Below are 12,891 nucleotides of genomic sequence, written 5' to 3'. Positions count from 1 at the left end.
AGAAGCCAGGATGGATAGAAGGATGGGTGGAAGAATTGATGGAAGGATGGACAGAAGGAAGGAAGGTAGGAAGGATGGTAGAAGAAATGAAAGATAGATAGAAGGTAGGAAGGATAGAATGATGGAAGGAAGGATGGCTAGGAGGAAGGAAGGATAGAAGGAAGGATTGAAGGATGGTTCGAAAGATAGACAGACTGTATTCTAATCAGCTCTGCTACATCTAGATAGGTAGATCCTTATGGTCTATCTGAACATAGCACAGTTGATAACATAAGAATATTCCTGGTTTCCATTACATTTTTAGTATATTACGGTGCAGAAAGGAAACACGTGAATGACAAATCCAACTGTTCTGCTTTTAGATAATCAAAATCTGCGGTATTCACTACAAATCCAGCTCTGCTACAGCGAGATGACAGATCCTGATGGTTATGTATCCAACTAGAAGTAGAAAAGTTGAGTTTGTCATTCATGTTCATCAACTCTGCTAAATGTAGATAAAAAAATAACAATATCGATGGATGGATAGATAGAGGGATAGATAGAGAGGGATAGATAGAGGGATAGATAGAGGGATAGATAGAGGGATAGAGGGATAGATAGAGGGATAGATAGATAGATAGATAGATAGATAGAGGGATAGAGGGATAGATAGAGGGATAGATAGATAGATAGATAGATAGATATAGAGGGATAGATAGAGGGATAGATAGATAGATAGATAGATGGATAGATAGAGGGATAGATAGAGGGATAGATAGAGGGATAGATAGATAGAGGGATAGATAGATAGAGGGATAGATAGATAGAGGGATAGATAGATAGAGGGATAGATAGATAGAGGGATAGATAGATAGAGGGATAGATAGATAGAGGGATAGATAGATAGAGGGATAGATAGATAGAGGGATAGATAGATAGAGGGATAGATAGAAGGATGAATGGATGGATAGATAGAAGGAGCAAGAACGGACCTGTAAATGCCCGGCTCAGCTCTGCTACATCTATGGACAATCACCGCTGACTTGCAGAGCCCCCCACCCCTCCCGCCTGTGGATGACAAAGCCCTGTACCCCAGAGGCGGCTGATTGATGCCTCTTATGTCAATACTTTATATCCATCTTCCTGGAAATTCAGATTTAATTGATTCTTTCACAATTTGGCGCTGTCTAAACATCTGGGGCTCAGGCGCAGGAGATCACAGCAGATTACCCCGGCTACATAAATAAGCACGACGTGTCGCCTTCCATCTCCTTCGCTGCTAAAGTCAATATAATTATGATACAATCTTTTCTTTAAGGCCAATTACAATTAGCAGATTGCAGGAAAAGGGCTGGGAATGGGGGGAGTGGGGGGGGATACTTGTTTCGGACGTCGCAGGTGTTATGAATGGAATTAAATGTAGCAATAAAATTTAAAATTTAAAGGGGGGAGGGGCAGAATTTTGTAAATAGTCATTAAATCAAAAATGCAAAATTTAAAGGGGGAGTCCATATCTGTATTGTGAGAGGCAGGATCTGTGCTGGACAGGCAGAGGGTTGGGAAAAGGTAACTGGCAGGGGGGGATGGACAGCAGGGGGGCAGAGGGGGGTTAGGGGCAGATTTAGGAAAGTTTGCAGGGATGATACTGTGATGTGCCTATCACCGGCAGATGCTGCTCCCTCCGCTGCGCAGGGATACGCGCACACTCAGCTCCACATCCACAGAAAAGTTCAAGGGGCTCAGATAAGAGAATCCCCCAACAGTGGAAACTTCCCCGCGGCTCCTACCTGGGGCTCCGCTGCCTCCGGTGAGGTTGTCCCGGAGAAGGATCGTGACGATCAGGCAGAGATACCACCATGTGCTGCCCGCAGCCCCCATCATCCCGGAGCCGGCACCAGCTGATGTTACCAGGCAAGAGCCACGCTCGGCACTGCCAGGCTGCAGGCGACACGGACGGACGGAGTGACAGCCGCACGCGGATTGGCTAAGACGCACAAGGAAAGGGCGAGGAGGAAAGGGAAACAGCCAATCGGTAGTAAAGGAGGGAGGGGCAGTGTGAAGCCACGCCTCTTTTGTACAGGAGGATTCCTCTTATTTAATCGCTGATGCTTCAGAGAAGAGAGATGGTCAGTGTCCGCTGATCTGTGCGGACCGCGACCCAGTATAGACCCAGTACTGACCCAGTACTGACCCAGTACTGACCCAGTACTGACCCAGTATAGACCCAGTATAGACTCAGTATAGACCCAGTATAGACCCAGTACTGACCCAGTACTGACCCAGTATAGACCCAGTACTGACCCAGTATAGACCCAGTATAGACCCAGTACAGACCCGGTACAGACCCGGTACAGACCCAGTACAGACCCGGTACAGACCCGGTACAGACCCAGTACAGACCCGGTATAGACCCGGTAAAGACCCAGTACAGACCCGGTACAGACCCGGTACAGACCCAGTACAGACCCAGTATAGACCCGGTATAGACCCAGTATAGACCCAGTACTGACCCAGTATAGACCCAGTATAGACCCAGTATAACCAGTACTGACCCAGTATAGACCCAGTATAGACCCAGTACAAACCCAGTACAGACCCAGTACAGACCCAGTACAGACCCAGTATAACCAGTACTGACCCAGTATAGACCCAGTACAGACCCAGTACAGACCCAGTATAACCAGTACTGACCCAGTATAGACCCAGTATAGACCCAGTACTGACCCAGTATAGACCCAGTATAAACCCAGTATAACCAGTACTGACCCAGTATAGACCCAGTATAGACCCAGTACAAACCCAGTACAGACCCAGTACAGACCCAGTACAGACCCAGTATAACCAGTACTGACCCAGTATAGACCCAGTACAGACCCAGTACAGACCCAGTATAACCAGTACTGACCCAGTATAGACCCAGTATAGACCCAGTACTGACCCAGTATAGACCCAGTACAAACCCAGTACAGACCCAGTACAGACCCAGTATAACCAGTACTGACCCAGTACAGACCCAGTATAACCAGTTCTGACCCAGTATAGACCCAATATAACCAGTACTGACTCATTGTAACCAGCATAGACCCATATAACCAGTACTGACCCAGTGCAACCAGTATAACCAGTACTTACCCATTGTAACCAGTATAGACCCAGTTTAACCAGTACTGACCCAGTGTAACCAGTATAGACCAAGTATAACCAGAATAGACCCAGTGTAACCAGTATAGACCAAGTATAACCAGAATAGACCCAGTGTAACCAGTAGAAACCCAGTGTAACCATTAGAAGCCCAGTGTAGCCAGTACTGACCCAGTACAACCAGTACAGACCCAGTGTAACCAGTATATACCCAGTGTAACCAGTATAGACCCACTATAACCAGTATAGACCCAGTATAACAAGGTACTGACCCAATCTAACCAATACAGACCCAGTATAACAAGTAGTGACCTTGTGTAACCATTACAGACCATTATAACCAGTAGTGACCCAGTGTAACCAGGACTGACCCAGTGTAACCAGTTACAGAACAAGTGTAATCAGTATAGACCCAGTGTAACCAGTATAGATTCAGTATAACCAGTACAGACTCAGTATAACCAGTACAGACTCAGTATAACCAGTACAGACTCCGTATAACCAGTACAGACTCAGTATAACCAGTACAGACCCAGTGTAACCAGTATAGATTCAGTATAACCAGTACAGACTCAGTATAACCAGTACAGACTCAGTATAACCAGTACAGACTCCGTATAACCAGTACAGACTCAGTATAACCAGTACAGACTCCGTATAACCAGTACAGACTCAGTATAACCAGTACAGACTCAGTATAACCAGTACAGATGCAATGTAACCAATACAGACCCTGTATAACCAGTGTCATACATCGCCCCATATAACCATTGCAGAGCTGGAGCATATGCCTGGTCACTGCCCCATATAACCAGTACAGAGCTAGGGAATATAACTGGTCAGTGTGCAGTATACTGTTACGTCCGGGTGGTGGAAACACTGGACCGTACACCGGGTTCCCTTGGTGAGGCAGCCAGGCCGGTCACCCCGCCAGAGGGTCTTGATGCACGGCAGCCGAAGCACTGTGGTAGCAAGACAGTCCGAAGGAGAGCTGGAAGGTAGATGTCGCTGAGAATACGGAGTTCTAGACGGTAGTCCGGGTGACGAGGCTCAGGGTCTGAGGCTGGGTTGGAGGGTCAGGCAGAATCCGGAACCTGCTGAGCGTGGGGACGGGTCACCAGATGGAGCCAGGGATAGGAGACTGGCGGAGCTGCAGAGGTGTTGGAACTTCCGCCGAAGTCACCGTCAGTAGCCCTGGAGCGGACGTGGTCAGGACCGGCTGGCGTGGCAGGACAGGCTCTGCGAGACAGACAGGGGTTAATACAGGGCAAAGCAATACGGGGACCTGAACTCCTAGCTTACTAAACACGTAGAACAGGCCCCGCCCACCAGGAAGGAGAATCCTAATATACCCTGTACCTGTCTATGCAATTTCCTGTTTCTAGGTGCTGGCCCTTTAATAGAGGGTCAATGACCGCGCGCGCGCCCTAATGCGCATGCGCGAGGCCCGTGTGCCAGAAGCCAGTCCAGTGAGCGGTGCAGAGGAAGCAGGAGTGCCCGGCTGGGTGTCCCACGTCGCAGAGGAGCGCTGGGAGCGGGGAGTAGGACACATGGAGGGTGCAGGCGAGGAAGAGGAGGCCGGGACCGGGGTGGTGAGCAGGGGACGCCGCCGGGAACCGGGGAGCGGGCCACGGGGACCGGAGAGCGGGGCACGGGCACCGGGGAGCGTGACATATACCCAATATAGAGATGGAGGGACAATATAACCTGTGCAGTGTCTAATACAGTTCAATATATCCAGTATAGAACTGGAGAATATTACTGGCCATTACCCACTATAACCAGTACTGAGCTGGAGAACAATAGAGCTCTCTGCCCAGCATAAACAATACAGAGCCAGAGAATATTACTGGTCAGTGTCCAATGTAACCAGTACAAAGCTGAAAAGCATTACTGATCAGTGTCCAGTATAACCAGTACAAAGCTGAAGTGCATTACTGATCAGTGTCCGGTATAACCAGTACAACGCTAAAGAGCATTACTGATCAGTGTCCAGTATAACCAGTATAAAGCTGAAGTGCATTACTGATCAGTGTCCGGTATAACCAGTACAACGCTAAAGAGCATTACTGATCAGTGTCCAGTATAACCAGTACAAAGCTGAAGAGCATTACTGGTCAGTGTCCAGTATAACCAGTACAAAGCTGAAGAGCATTACTGATCAGTGTCCAGTATAACCAGTACAAAGCTGAAGAGCATTACTGATCAGTGTCCAGTATAACCAGTACAAAGCTGAAGAGCATTACTGATCAGTGTCCAGTATAACCAGTACAAAGATGAAGAGCATTACTGATCAGTGTCCAGTATAACCAGTACAAAGCTGAAGAGCATTACGATCAGTGTCCAGTATAACCAGTACAAAGCTGAAAAGCATTACTATCAGTATCCAGTATAACCAGTACAAAGCTGAAGAGCATTACTATCAGTGTCCAGTATAACCAGTACAAAGCTGAAGAGCATTACTGATCAGTGTCCAGCATAACCAGTACAAAGCTGAAGAGCATTACTGATCAGTGTCCAGCATAACCAGTACAAAGCTGAAGAGCATTGCTGGTCAGTGTCCAGTATAACCAGTACAAAGCTGAAGAGAATTACTGATCAGTGTCCAGCATAACCAGTACAAAGCTGAAGAGAATTACTGATCAGTGTCCAGAATAACCAGTACAAAGCTGAAGAGCATTACTGATCAGTGTCCAGGATAACCAGTACAAAGCTGAAGAGCATTACTGATCAGTGTCCAGTATAACCAGTACAAAGCTGAAGAGCATTACTATCAGTGTCCAGTATAACCAGTACAAAGCTGAAGAGCATTACTGATCAGTGTCCAGTATAACCAGTACAAAGCTGAAGAGAATTACTGATCAGTGTCCAGCATAACCAGTACAAAGATGAAGAGCATTACTGATCAGTGTCCAGTTTAACCAGTACAAAGCTGAAGAGAATTACTGATCAGTGTCCAGCATAACCAGTACAAAGCTGAAGAGAATTACTGATCAGTGTCCAGAATAACCAGTTCAAAGCTGAAGAGCATTACTGATCAGTGTCCAGGATAACCAGTACAAAGCTGAAGAGCATTACTATCAGTGTCCAGTATAACCAGTACAAAGCTGAAGAGCATTACTGATCAGTGTCCAGTATAACCAGTACAAAGCTGAAGAGAATTACTGATCAGTGTCCAGTATAACCAGTACAAAGCTGAAGAGCATTACTGATCAGTGTCCAGTATAACCAGTACAAAGCTGAAGAACATTACTGGTCAGTGTCCAGTATAACCAGTACAAAGATAAAGAGCATTACTGATCAGTGTCCAGCATAACCAGTGCAAAGCTGAAGAGCATTACTGATCAGTGTCCAGTATAACCAGTACAAAGCTGAAGAGCATTACTGATCAGTGTCCAGTATAACCAGTACAAAGATGAAGAGCATTACGATCAGTGTCCAGTATAACCAGTACAAAGCTGAAAAGCATTACTATCAGTATCCAGTATAACCAGTACAAAGCTGAAGAGCATTACTATCAGTGTCCAGTATAACCAGTACAAAGCTGAAGAGCATTACTGATCAGTGTCCAGCATAACCAGTACAAAGCTGAAGAGCATTACTGATCAGTGTCCAGCATAACCAGTACAAAGCTGAAGAGCATTACTGATCAGTGTCCAGTATAACCAGTACAAAGCTGAAGAGAATTACTGATCAGTGTCCAGTATAACCAGTACAAAGCTGAAAAGAATTACTGATCAGTGTCCAGTATAACTAGTACAAAGCTGAAGAACATTGCTGGTCAGTGTCCAGTATAACCAGTACAAAGCTGAACAGTATTACTGATCAGTGTCCAGTATAACCAGTACAAAGCTGAAGAGCATTACTGATCAGTGTCCAGCATAACCAGTACAAAGCTGAATAGAATTACTGATCAGTGTCCAGAATAACCAGTACAAAGCTGAAGAGCATTACTGATCAGTGTCCAGTATAACCAGTACAAAGCTGAAGAGCATTACTATCAGTGTCCAGTATAACCAGTACAAAGCTGAAGAGCATTACTGATCAGTGTCCAGTATAACCAGTACAAAGCTGAAGAACATTACTGGTCAGTGTCCAGTATAACCAGTACAAAGATAAAGAGCATTACTGATCAGTGTCCAGCATAACCAGTACAAAGCTGAAGAGCATTACTGATCAGTGTCCAGTATAACCAGTACAAAGCTGAACAGTATTACTGATCAGTGTCCAGTATAACCAGTACAAAGCTGAAGAGCATTACGATCAGTGTCCAGTATAACCAGTACAAAGCTGAAAAGCATTACTATCAGTGTCCAGTATAACCAGTACAAATCTGAAGAACATTACTGGTCAGTGTCCAGTATAACCAGTACAAAGCTGAAGAACATTACTGGTCAGTGTCCAGTATAACCAGTACAAAGATAAAGAGCATTACTGATCAGTGTCCAGCATAACCAGTACAAAGCTGAAGAGCATTACTGATCAGTGTCCAGTATAACCAGTACAAAGCTGAACAGTATTACTGATCAGTGTCCAGTATAACCAGTACAAAGCTGAAGAGCATTACGATCAGTGTCCAGTATAACCAGTACAAAGCTGAAAAGCATTACTATCAGTGTCCAGTATAACCAGTACAAATCTGAAGAGCATTACTATCAGTGTCCAGTATAACCAGTACAAATCTGAAGAGCATTACTATCAGTGTCCAGTATAACCAGTACAAAGCTGAAGAGCATTACTATCAGTGTCCAGTATAACCAGTACAAAGCTGAAGAGCATTACTGATCAGTGTCCAGTATAACCAGTACAAAGCTGAAGAGCATTACTGATCAGTGTCCAGCATAACCAGTACAAAGCTGAAGAGCATTACTGATCAGTGTCCAGCATAACCAGTACAAAGCTGAAGAGCATTACTGATCAGTGTCCAGTATAACCAGTACAAAGCTGAAGAGCATTACTATCAGTGTCCAGTATAACCAGTACAAAGCTGAAGAGCATTACTGATCAGTGTCCAGTATAACCAGTACAAAGCTGAAGAGAATTACTGATCAGTGTCCAGCATAACCAGTACAAAGATGAAGAGCATTACTGATCAGTGTCCAGTATAACCAGTACAAAGCTGAAGAGAATTACTGATCAGTGTCCAGCATAACCAGTACAAAGCTGAAGAGAATTACTGATCAGTGTCCAGAATAACCAGTACAAAGCTGAAGAGCATTACTGATCAGTGTCCAGTATAACCAGTACAAAGCTGAAGAACATTACTGGTCAGTGTCCAGTATAACCAGTACAAAGATGAAGAGCATTACTGATCAGTGTCCAGTATAACCAGTACAAAGATGAAGAGCATTACTGGTCAGTGTCCAGTATAACCAGTACAAAGCTGAAGAGCATTACTGATCAGTGTCCAGCATAACCAGTACAAAGCTGAACAGTATTACTGATCAGTGTCTAGTATAACCAGTACAAAGCTGAAGAGAATTACTGATCAGTGTCCAGTATAACCAGTACAAAGATGAAGAGCATTACTATCAGTGTCCAGTATAACCAGTACAAAGCTGAAGAGCATTACGATCAGTGTCCAGTATAACCAGTACAAAGCTGAAAAGCATTACTATCAGTGTCCAGTATAACCAGTACAAAGCTGAACAGTATTACTGATCAGTGTCCAGTATAACCAGTACAAAGCTGAAGAGCATTACGATCAGTGTCCAGTATAACCAGTACAAAGCTGAAAAGCATTACTATCAGTGTCCAGTATAACCAGTACAAATCTGAAGAGCATTACTATCAGTGTCCAGTATAACCAGTACAAAGCTGAAGAGCATTACTATCAGTGTCCAGTATAACCAGTACAAAGCTGAAGAGCATTACTGATCAGTGTCCAGTATAACCAGTACAAAGCTGAAGAGCATTACTGTCAGTGTCCAGTATAACCAGTACATAGCTGAAGAGCATTACTGATCAGTGTCCAGTATAACCAGTACAAAGCTGAAGAGCATTACTGATCAGTGTCCAGCATAACCAGTACAAAGCTGAAGAGCATTACTGATCAGTGTCCAGCATAACCAGTACAAAGCTGAAGAGCATTACTAATCAGTGTCCAGTATAACCAGTACAAAGCTGAAGAGAATTACTGATCAGTGTCCAGTATAACCAGTACAAAGCTGAAGAACATTACTGGTCAGTGTCCAGCATAACCAGTACAAAGATGAAGAGCATTACTGATCAGTGTCCAGTATAACCAGTACAAAGCTGAAGAACATTACTGGTCAGTGTCCAGCATAACCAGTACAAAGATGAAGAGCATTACTGATCAGTGTCCAGTATAACCAGTACAAAGATGAAGAGCATTACTGATCAGTGTCCAGTATAACCAGTACAAAGCTGAAGAGCATTACTGATCAGTGTCCAGTATAACCAGTACAAAGCTGAAGAACATTACTGGTCAGTGTCCAGTATAACCAGTACAAAGCTGAAAAGCATTACTATCAGTGTCCAGTATAACCAGTACAAAGCTGAAGAGCATTACTGATCAGTGTCCAGTATAACCAGTACAAAGCTGAAGAGCATTACGATCAGTGTCCAGTATAACCAGTACAAAGCTGAAGAGAATTACTGATCAGTGTCCAGTATAACCAGTACAAAGCTGAAGAGCATTACTGATCAGTGTCCAGCATAACCAGTACAAAGCTGAAAAGCATTACTATCAGTGTCCTGTATAACCAGTACAAAGCTGAAGAGCATTACTATCAGTATCCAGTATAACCAGTACAAAGCTGAAGAGCATTACTATCAGTATCCAGTATAACCAGTACAAAGCTGAAGAGCATTACTGATCTTCCCTTCTAGAAAAGTACTAATTTGCATACCTTTTCATCCCATGAAGCATTGCCAGCAATTAAGTCTCTATACACCACTAGATCTTTTCAATGACCCCTTGAACCAGATCCTAATATTAATTATTTCACTTGATCTTAGGAGGAATCCTGATGAAGAACCAAAGTAGGAAACAATCCTGTTTTTGTAAAGAAGAAAAGGTTTCTAAAGAGTCAAATTCCCAAATGGTCCAATACCATTCCTCTTTTCATTTAGGTCAGTAAAGGGTAAAGTCATCTTCATACATCTGAAATTTAAGGTCCATGTATGGTCCACAATTTCCAGACTGGCCACGGTTCTCCTGGCCCAAACTCAACAATTTCATATATGCGTGACAGGTGTGTCACGGATGACATACAGTTTTGTCATTTCTGGCCATAGAAGGTCATAACGTTTGGCTGCGCAGAATGCTCCCTGACTTTCCATTGATCCTGCTGTCATTATTCAGCTCATTTTAGCTCTGGTTGCAAACAGGTGGCTTGCTCTCATCTGTAGTACCATTGCTGAAGCTTTGCTGAGCTCCTGCCTGAGTCAAATGTGGATAAGTAGTTCATGCATTTTCCCTCTGTGTGTCCTCCTTGCGTCTTCTATAGTGATTAGTGGGGTTGACGAAGAGCTCATCCCATCCGTTCCCTATTTAGGGCCCAGCATAGGGATATATAGGGTCAGGTATCCAGCTCACCGCATAGGTGTGGAACCTATCTAGGGTGATGAGAGACCCCAGGGAACAGCTGTAGGTTCGGTCAGGTGTCACCATCTGTCCCTTCCCTAGATGCCGCGGTCCCCTTCCCTTCCATTTCACCACTCGCTTGGTACTTCCCCATATTTAGCATGACAATATGCCAATAAGGCTGATGAGACTTGCAGCTGGTCTCAAAATCGTGGTCCATACTTGTGAAAACCCAAAGCAGAAGATCTCCAGCTATTGAACATTCATCCCATATCATTATTGACTAAATCTTAGAAGAGTTTATCTTACAACTTATGGTGGAAACATAACTCTGGATCCATGTACATGTGAGATCTTGGAGACAAAGTCAAAGTAGGCCATCAGTCTACCTCACAAAACAAGTAACATGTCACGCTAGGTACCAGGAAGTACCAAGTGAAAGGTGAAACGTAAGGGAAACCCTGTGTCTAGGGAAGGGGGAGATGGTTACACCTGACAAAAGCTATCGCTGGTCCCTGGGGTCCCTCACCACCTTAGATAGGTTCCGCACCTATGTGCCGAGCTTGATACCTGACCCTGGTTATGTGTCGCCCTGGGCAAGCCAGGGGACACAGATAACAACACCACCACACCCCACACTCCAGGTAGGCACATCTGCTAACCAGAAACCCTTGTTGCCTTCCTCCAGGAGTCTGTTGATGCACACCAGGGGGTGGGCGAGGCGGTTGGCTCCGCCCACCAAGGAGCTCACAACTCTGGAGGCAGGAAGTAACCAGGCAGTTAAGCCCAGGGAGGGCAAGTGTAAACAACGAAGTGAAAGAGGAGTAGTAAAGGAGGAAAGCAAGTGAGGTGGCAAGAGGAAAGGAAAGCCTGAGAGCCCAGCTGTGTGTAGGGCTAGAACAGCAAGGTCAGCGACGGCGGTGACTGTTCGGAGGGGGACCGTTTGGAAGTTCCTGGAAGGACCCCGTTGGCTGTGTGCCCGGTGGTCTGGAGCAGTGTTCCGAAGGACAGTCAGCACCAGGGCAGGGGCCTCTCGGACCCCGGCAAGGCTAGGAGTCGCCCAATTTGCCGAATCCGTCAGTGAAGGGGACGTAGATCCCCCAGCAACCAAGTCCCGATTGACGGCAGCAGCCCGACCATTACAGGGGAGACACCGCCACCGCCAGGGCACCAGTTTCCCCAGGGCCAGCGCCTGCGGGCAAAGTGTAGAGCTCCTCCGGCCCAGATTGCAGTCGGGGAGCGGGTAACCGGAGGGAATCCACCGCTACCATCAGTCAACACAGGTGCAAGGAAGAGAGACATCACCGTCACCTACCGGGAGTGCAGGTGCAGCCGTCTGTGGGACCGTCCTACCAGCCGTTTGGTTTACCATACAAACTGTGTCCAAGTCTCAGGCTGAGTGAGTACCACAGTGCCGCAAGGCACAGCGCTGCCCCCACGTCCCTGCGCCCTCCAGGCCCTACACTTCACATCTCTTCACCGGGCCCCGGGATCACCAACCCCTACCCACGGAGGGGCAACACAACACCTGGCTGCTCCCATCACCATCCCCGGGATCTCCATCCAAAGCAGCGGTGGTGCAATCACCACAACCGTGGGTGGCGTCACGAACTATAACCCCAACAAACACCCCCCCCCTTTCACTCACGGGCGAGGAGTGTCGCTCGAGACACCCCGGGATCCGGCCCACAGCTCGAGCCACCACTGAGCAGCTGCCGGACCCGAGCAGAAGGGGTGAGCGCGGTGTGCTGACACCCTCCTCCCCGCCCGCGACAACTTGGCGTCACGAACAGGATCTTACCGCTCTGCCGTCTGGTAGAGGTGCGCCTTGTTACCGCCGGAGGTATCCGGCAGAAAAATTTCAGAAGCCGCCATCTTTGGCGCGAAAAGTTCCCGCTCGAGCGTCTTCTCGAGCAGTAGAGGCGCGAAGGCCAAAACCCCGCCCCGAGAGAGGAGGGGCCGGAAAGAGCTAAGGGGGACGCGATGGCGGCCGGCCGCATGTAGCTGCGGCTATACAAGCAGGGACGCCAGGACTCTGCAGACTGATTGGGTTCCTGGAAAAACCTCGTTACCAAGATGCAAGATCCTACCCGCAACGAGGAAGCCCCCGCGCCCGGCACGGCGACGTGGTTGAGGGACCGGACCGTCCCGCTGAGTAACCGTCTGCAGGCCCAGATGCAACTCCTCCTGGAGGAGTGGGAGACCGACATGGCGGACGT

General features: G+C 46.6%; 1 protein-coding gene across 2 annotated transcripts in view; it reads right to left on the bottom strand.

Moving 5' to 3' along the window:
* Positions 1-1,898, bottom strand: part of SCUBE1 (signal peptide, CUB domain and EGF like domain containing 1) — a 349,647-nt gene extending 347,749 nt beyond the window's left edge. For both annotated transcript variants that reach the window (XM_075344232.1, XM_075344233.1), the window contains exon 1: positions 1,770-1,898. In XM_075344232.1, coding sequence (XP_075200347.1) covers positions 1,770-1,863 — 94 coding nt within the window. In that variant the 5' untranslated portion in view covers positions 1,864-1,898. The remainder of the gene's footprint in view (positions 1-1,769) is intronic.
* Between the last annotated feature and the right edge of the window lie 10,993 nt (positions 1,899-12,891).

This window comes from Anomaloglossus baeobatrachus, chromosome 4 (genome assembly GCF_048569485.1).
Source record: "Anomaloglossus baeobatrachus isolate aAnoBae1 chromosome 4, aAnoBae1.hap1, whole genome shotgun sequence".
Lineage (NCBI taxonomy): Eukaryota > Metazoa > Chordata > Amphibia > Anura > Aromobatidae > Anomaloglossus > Anomaloglossus baeobatrachus.
The sequence above is the reverse complement of the archived record's forward strand: the minus strand, read 5'-3'. Positions and strand labels throughout refer to the sequence as shown.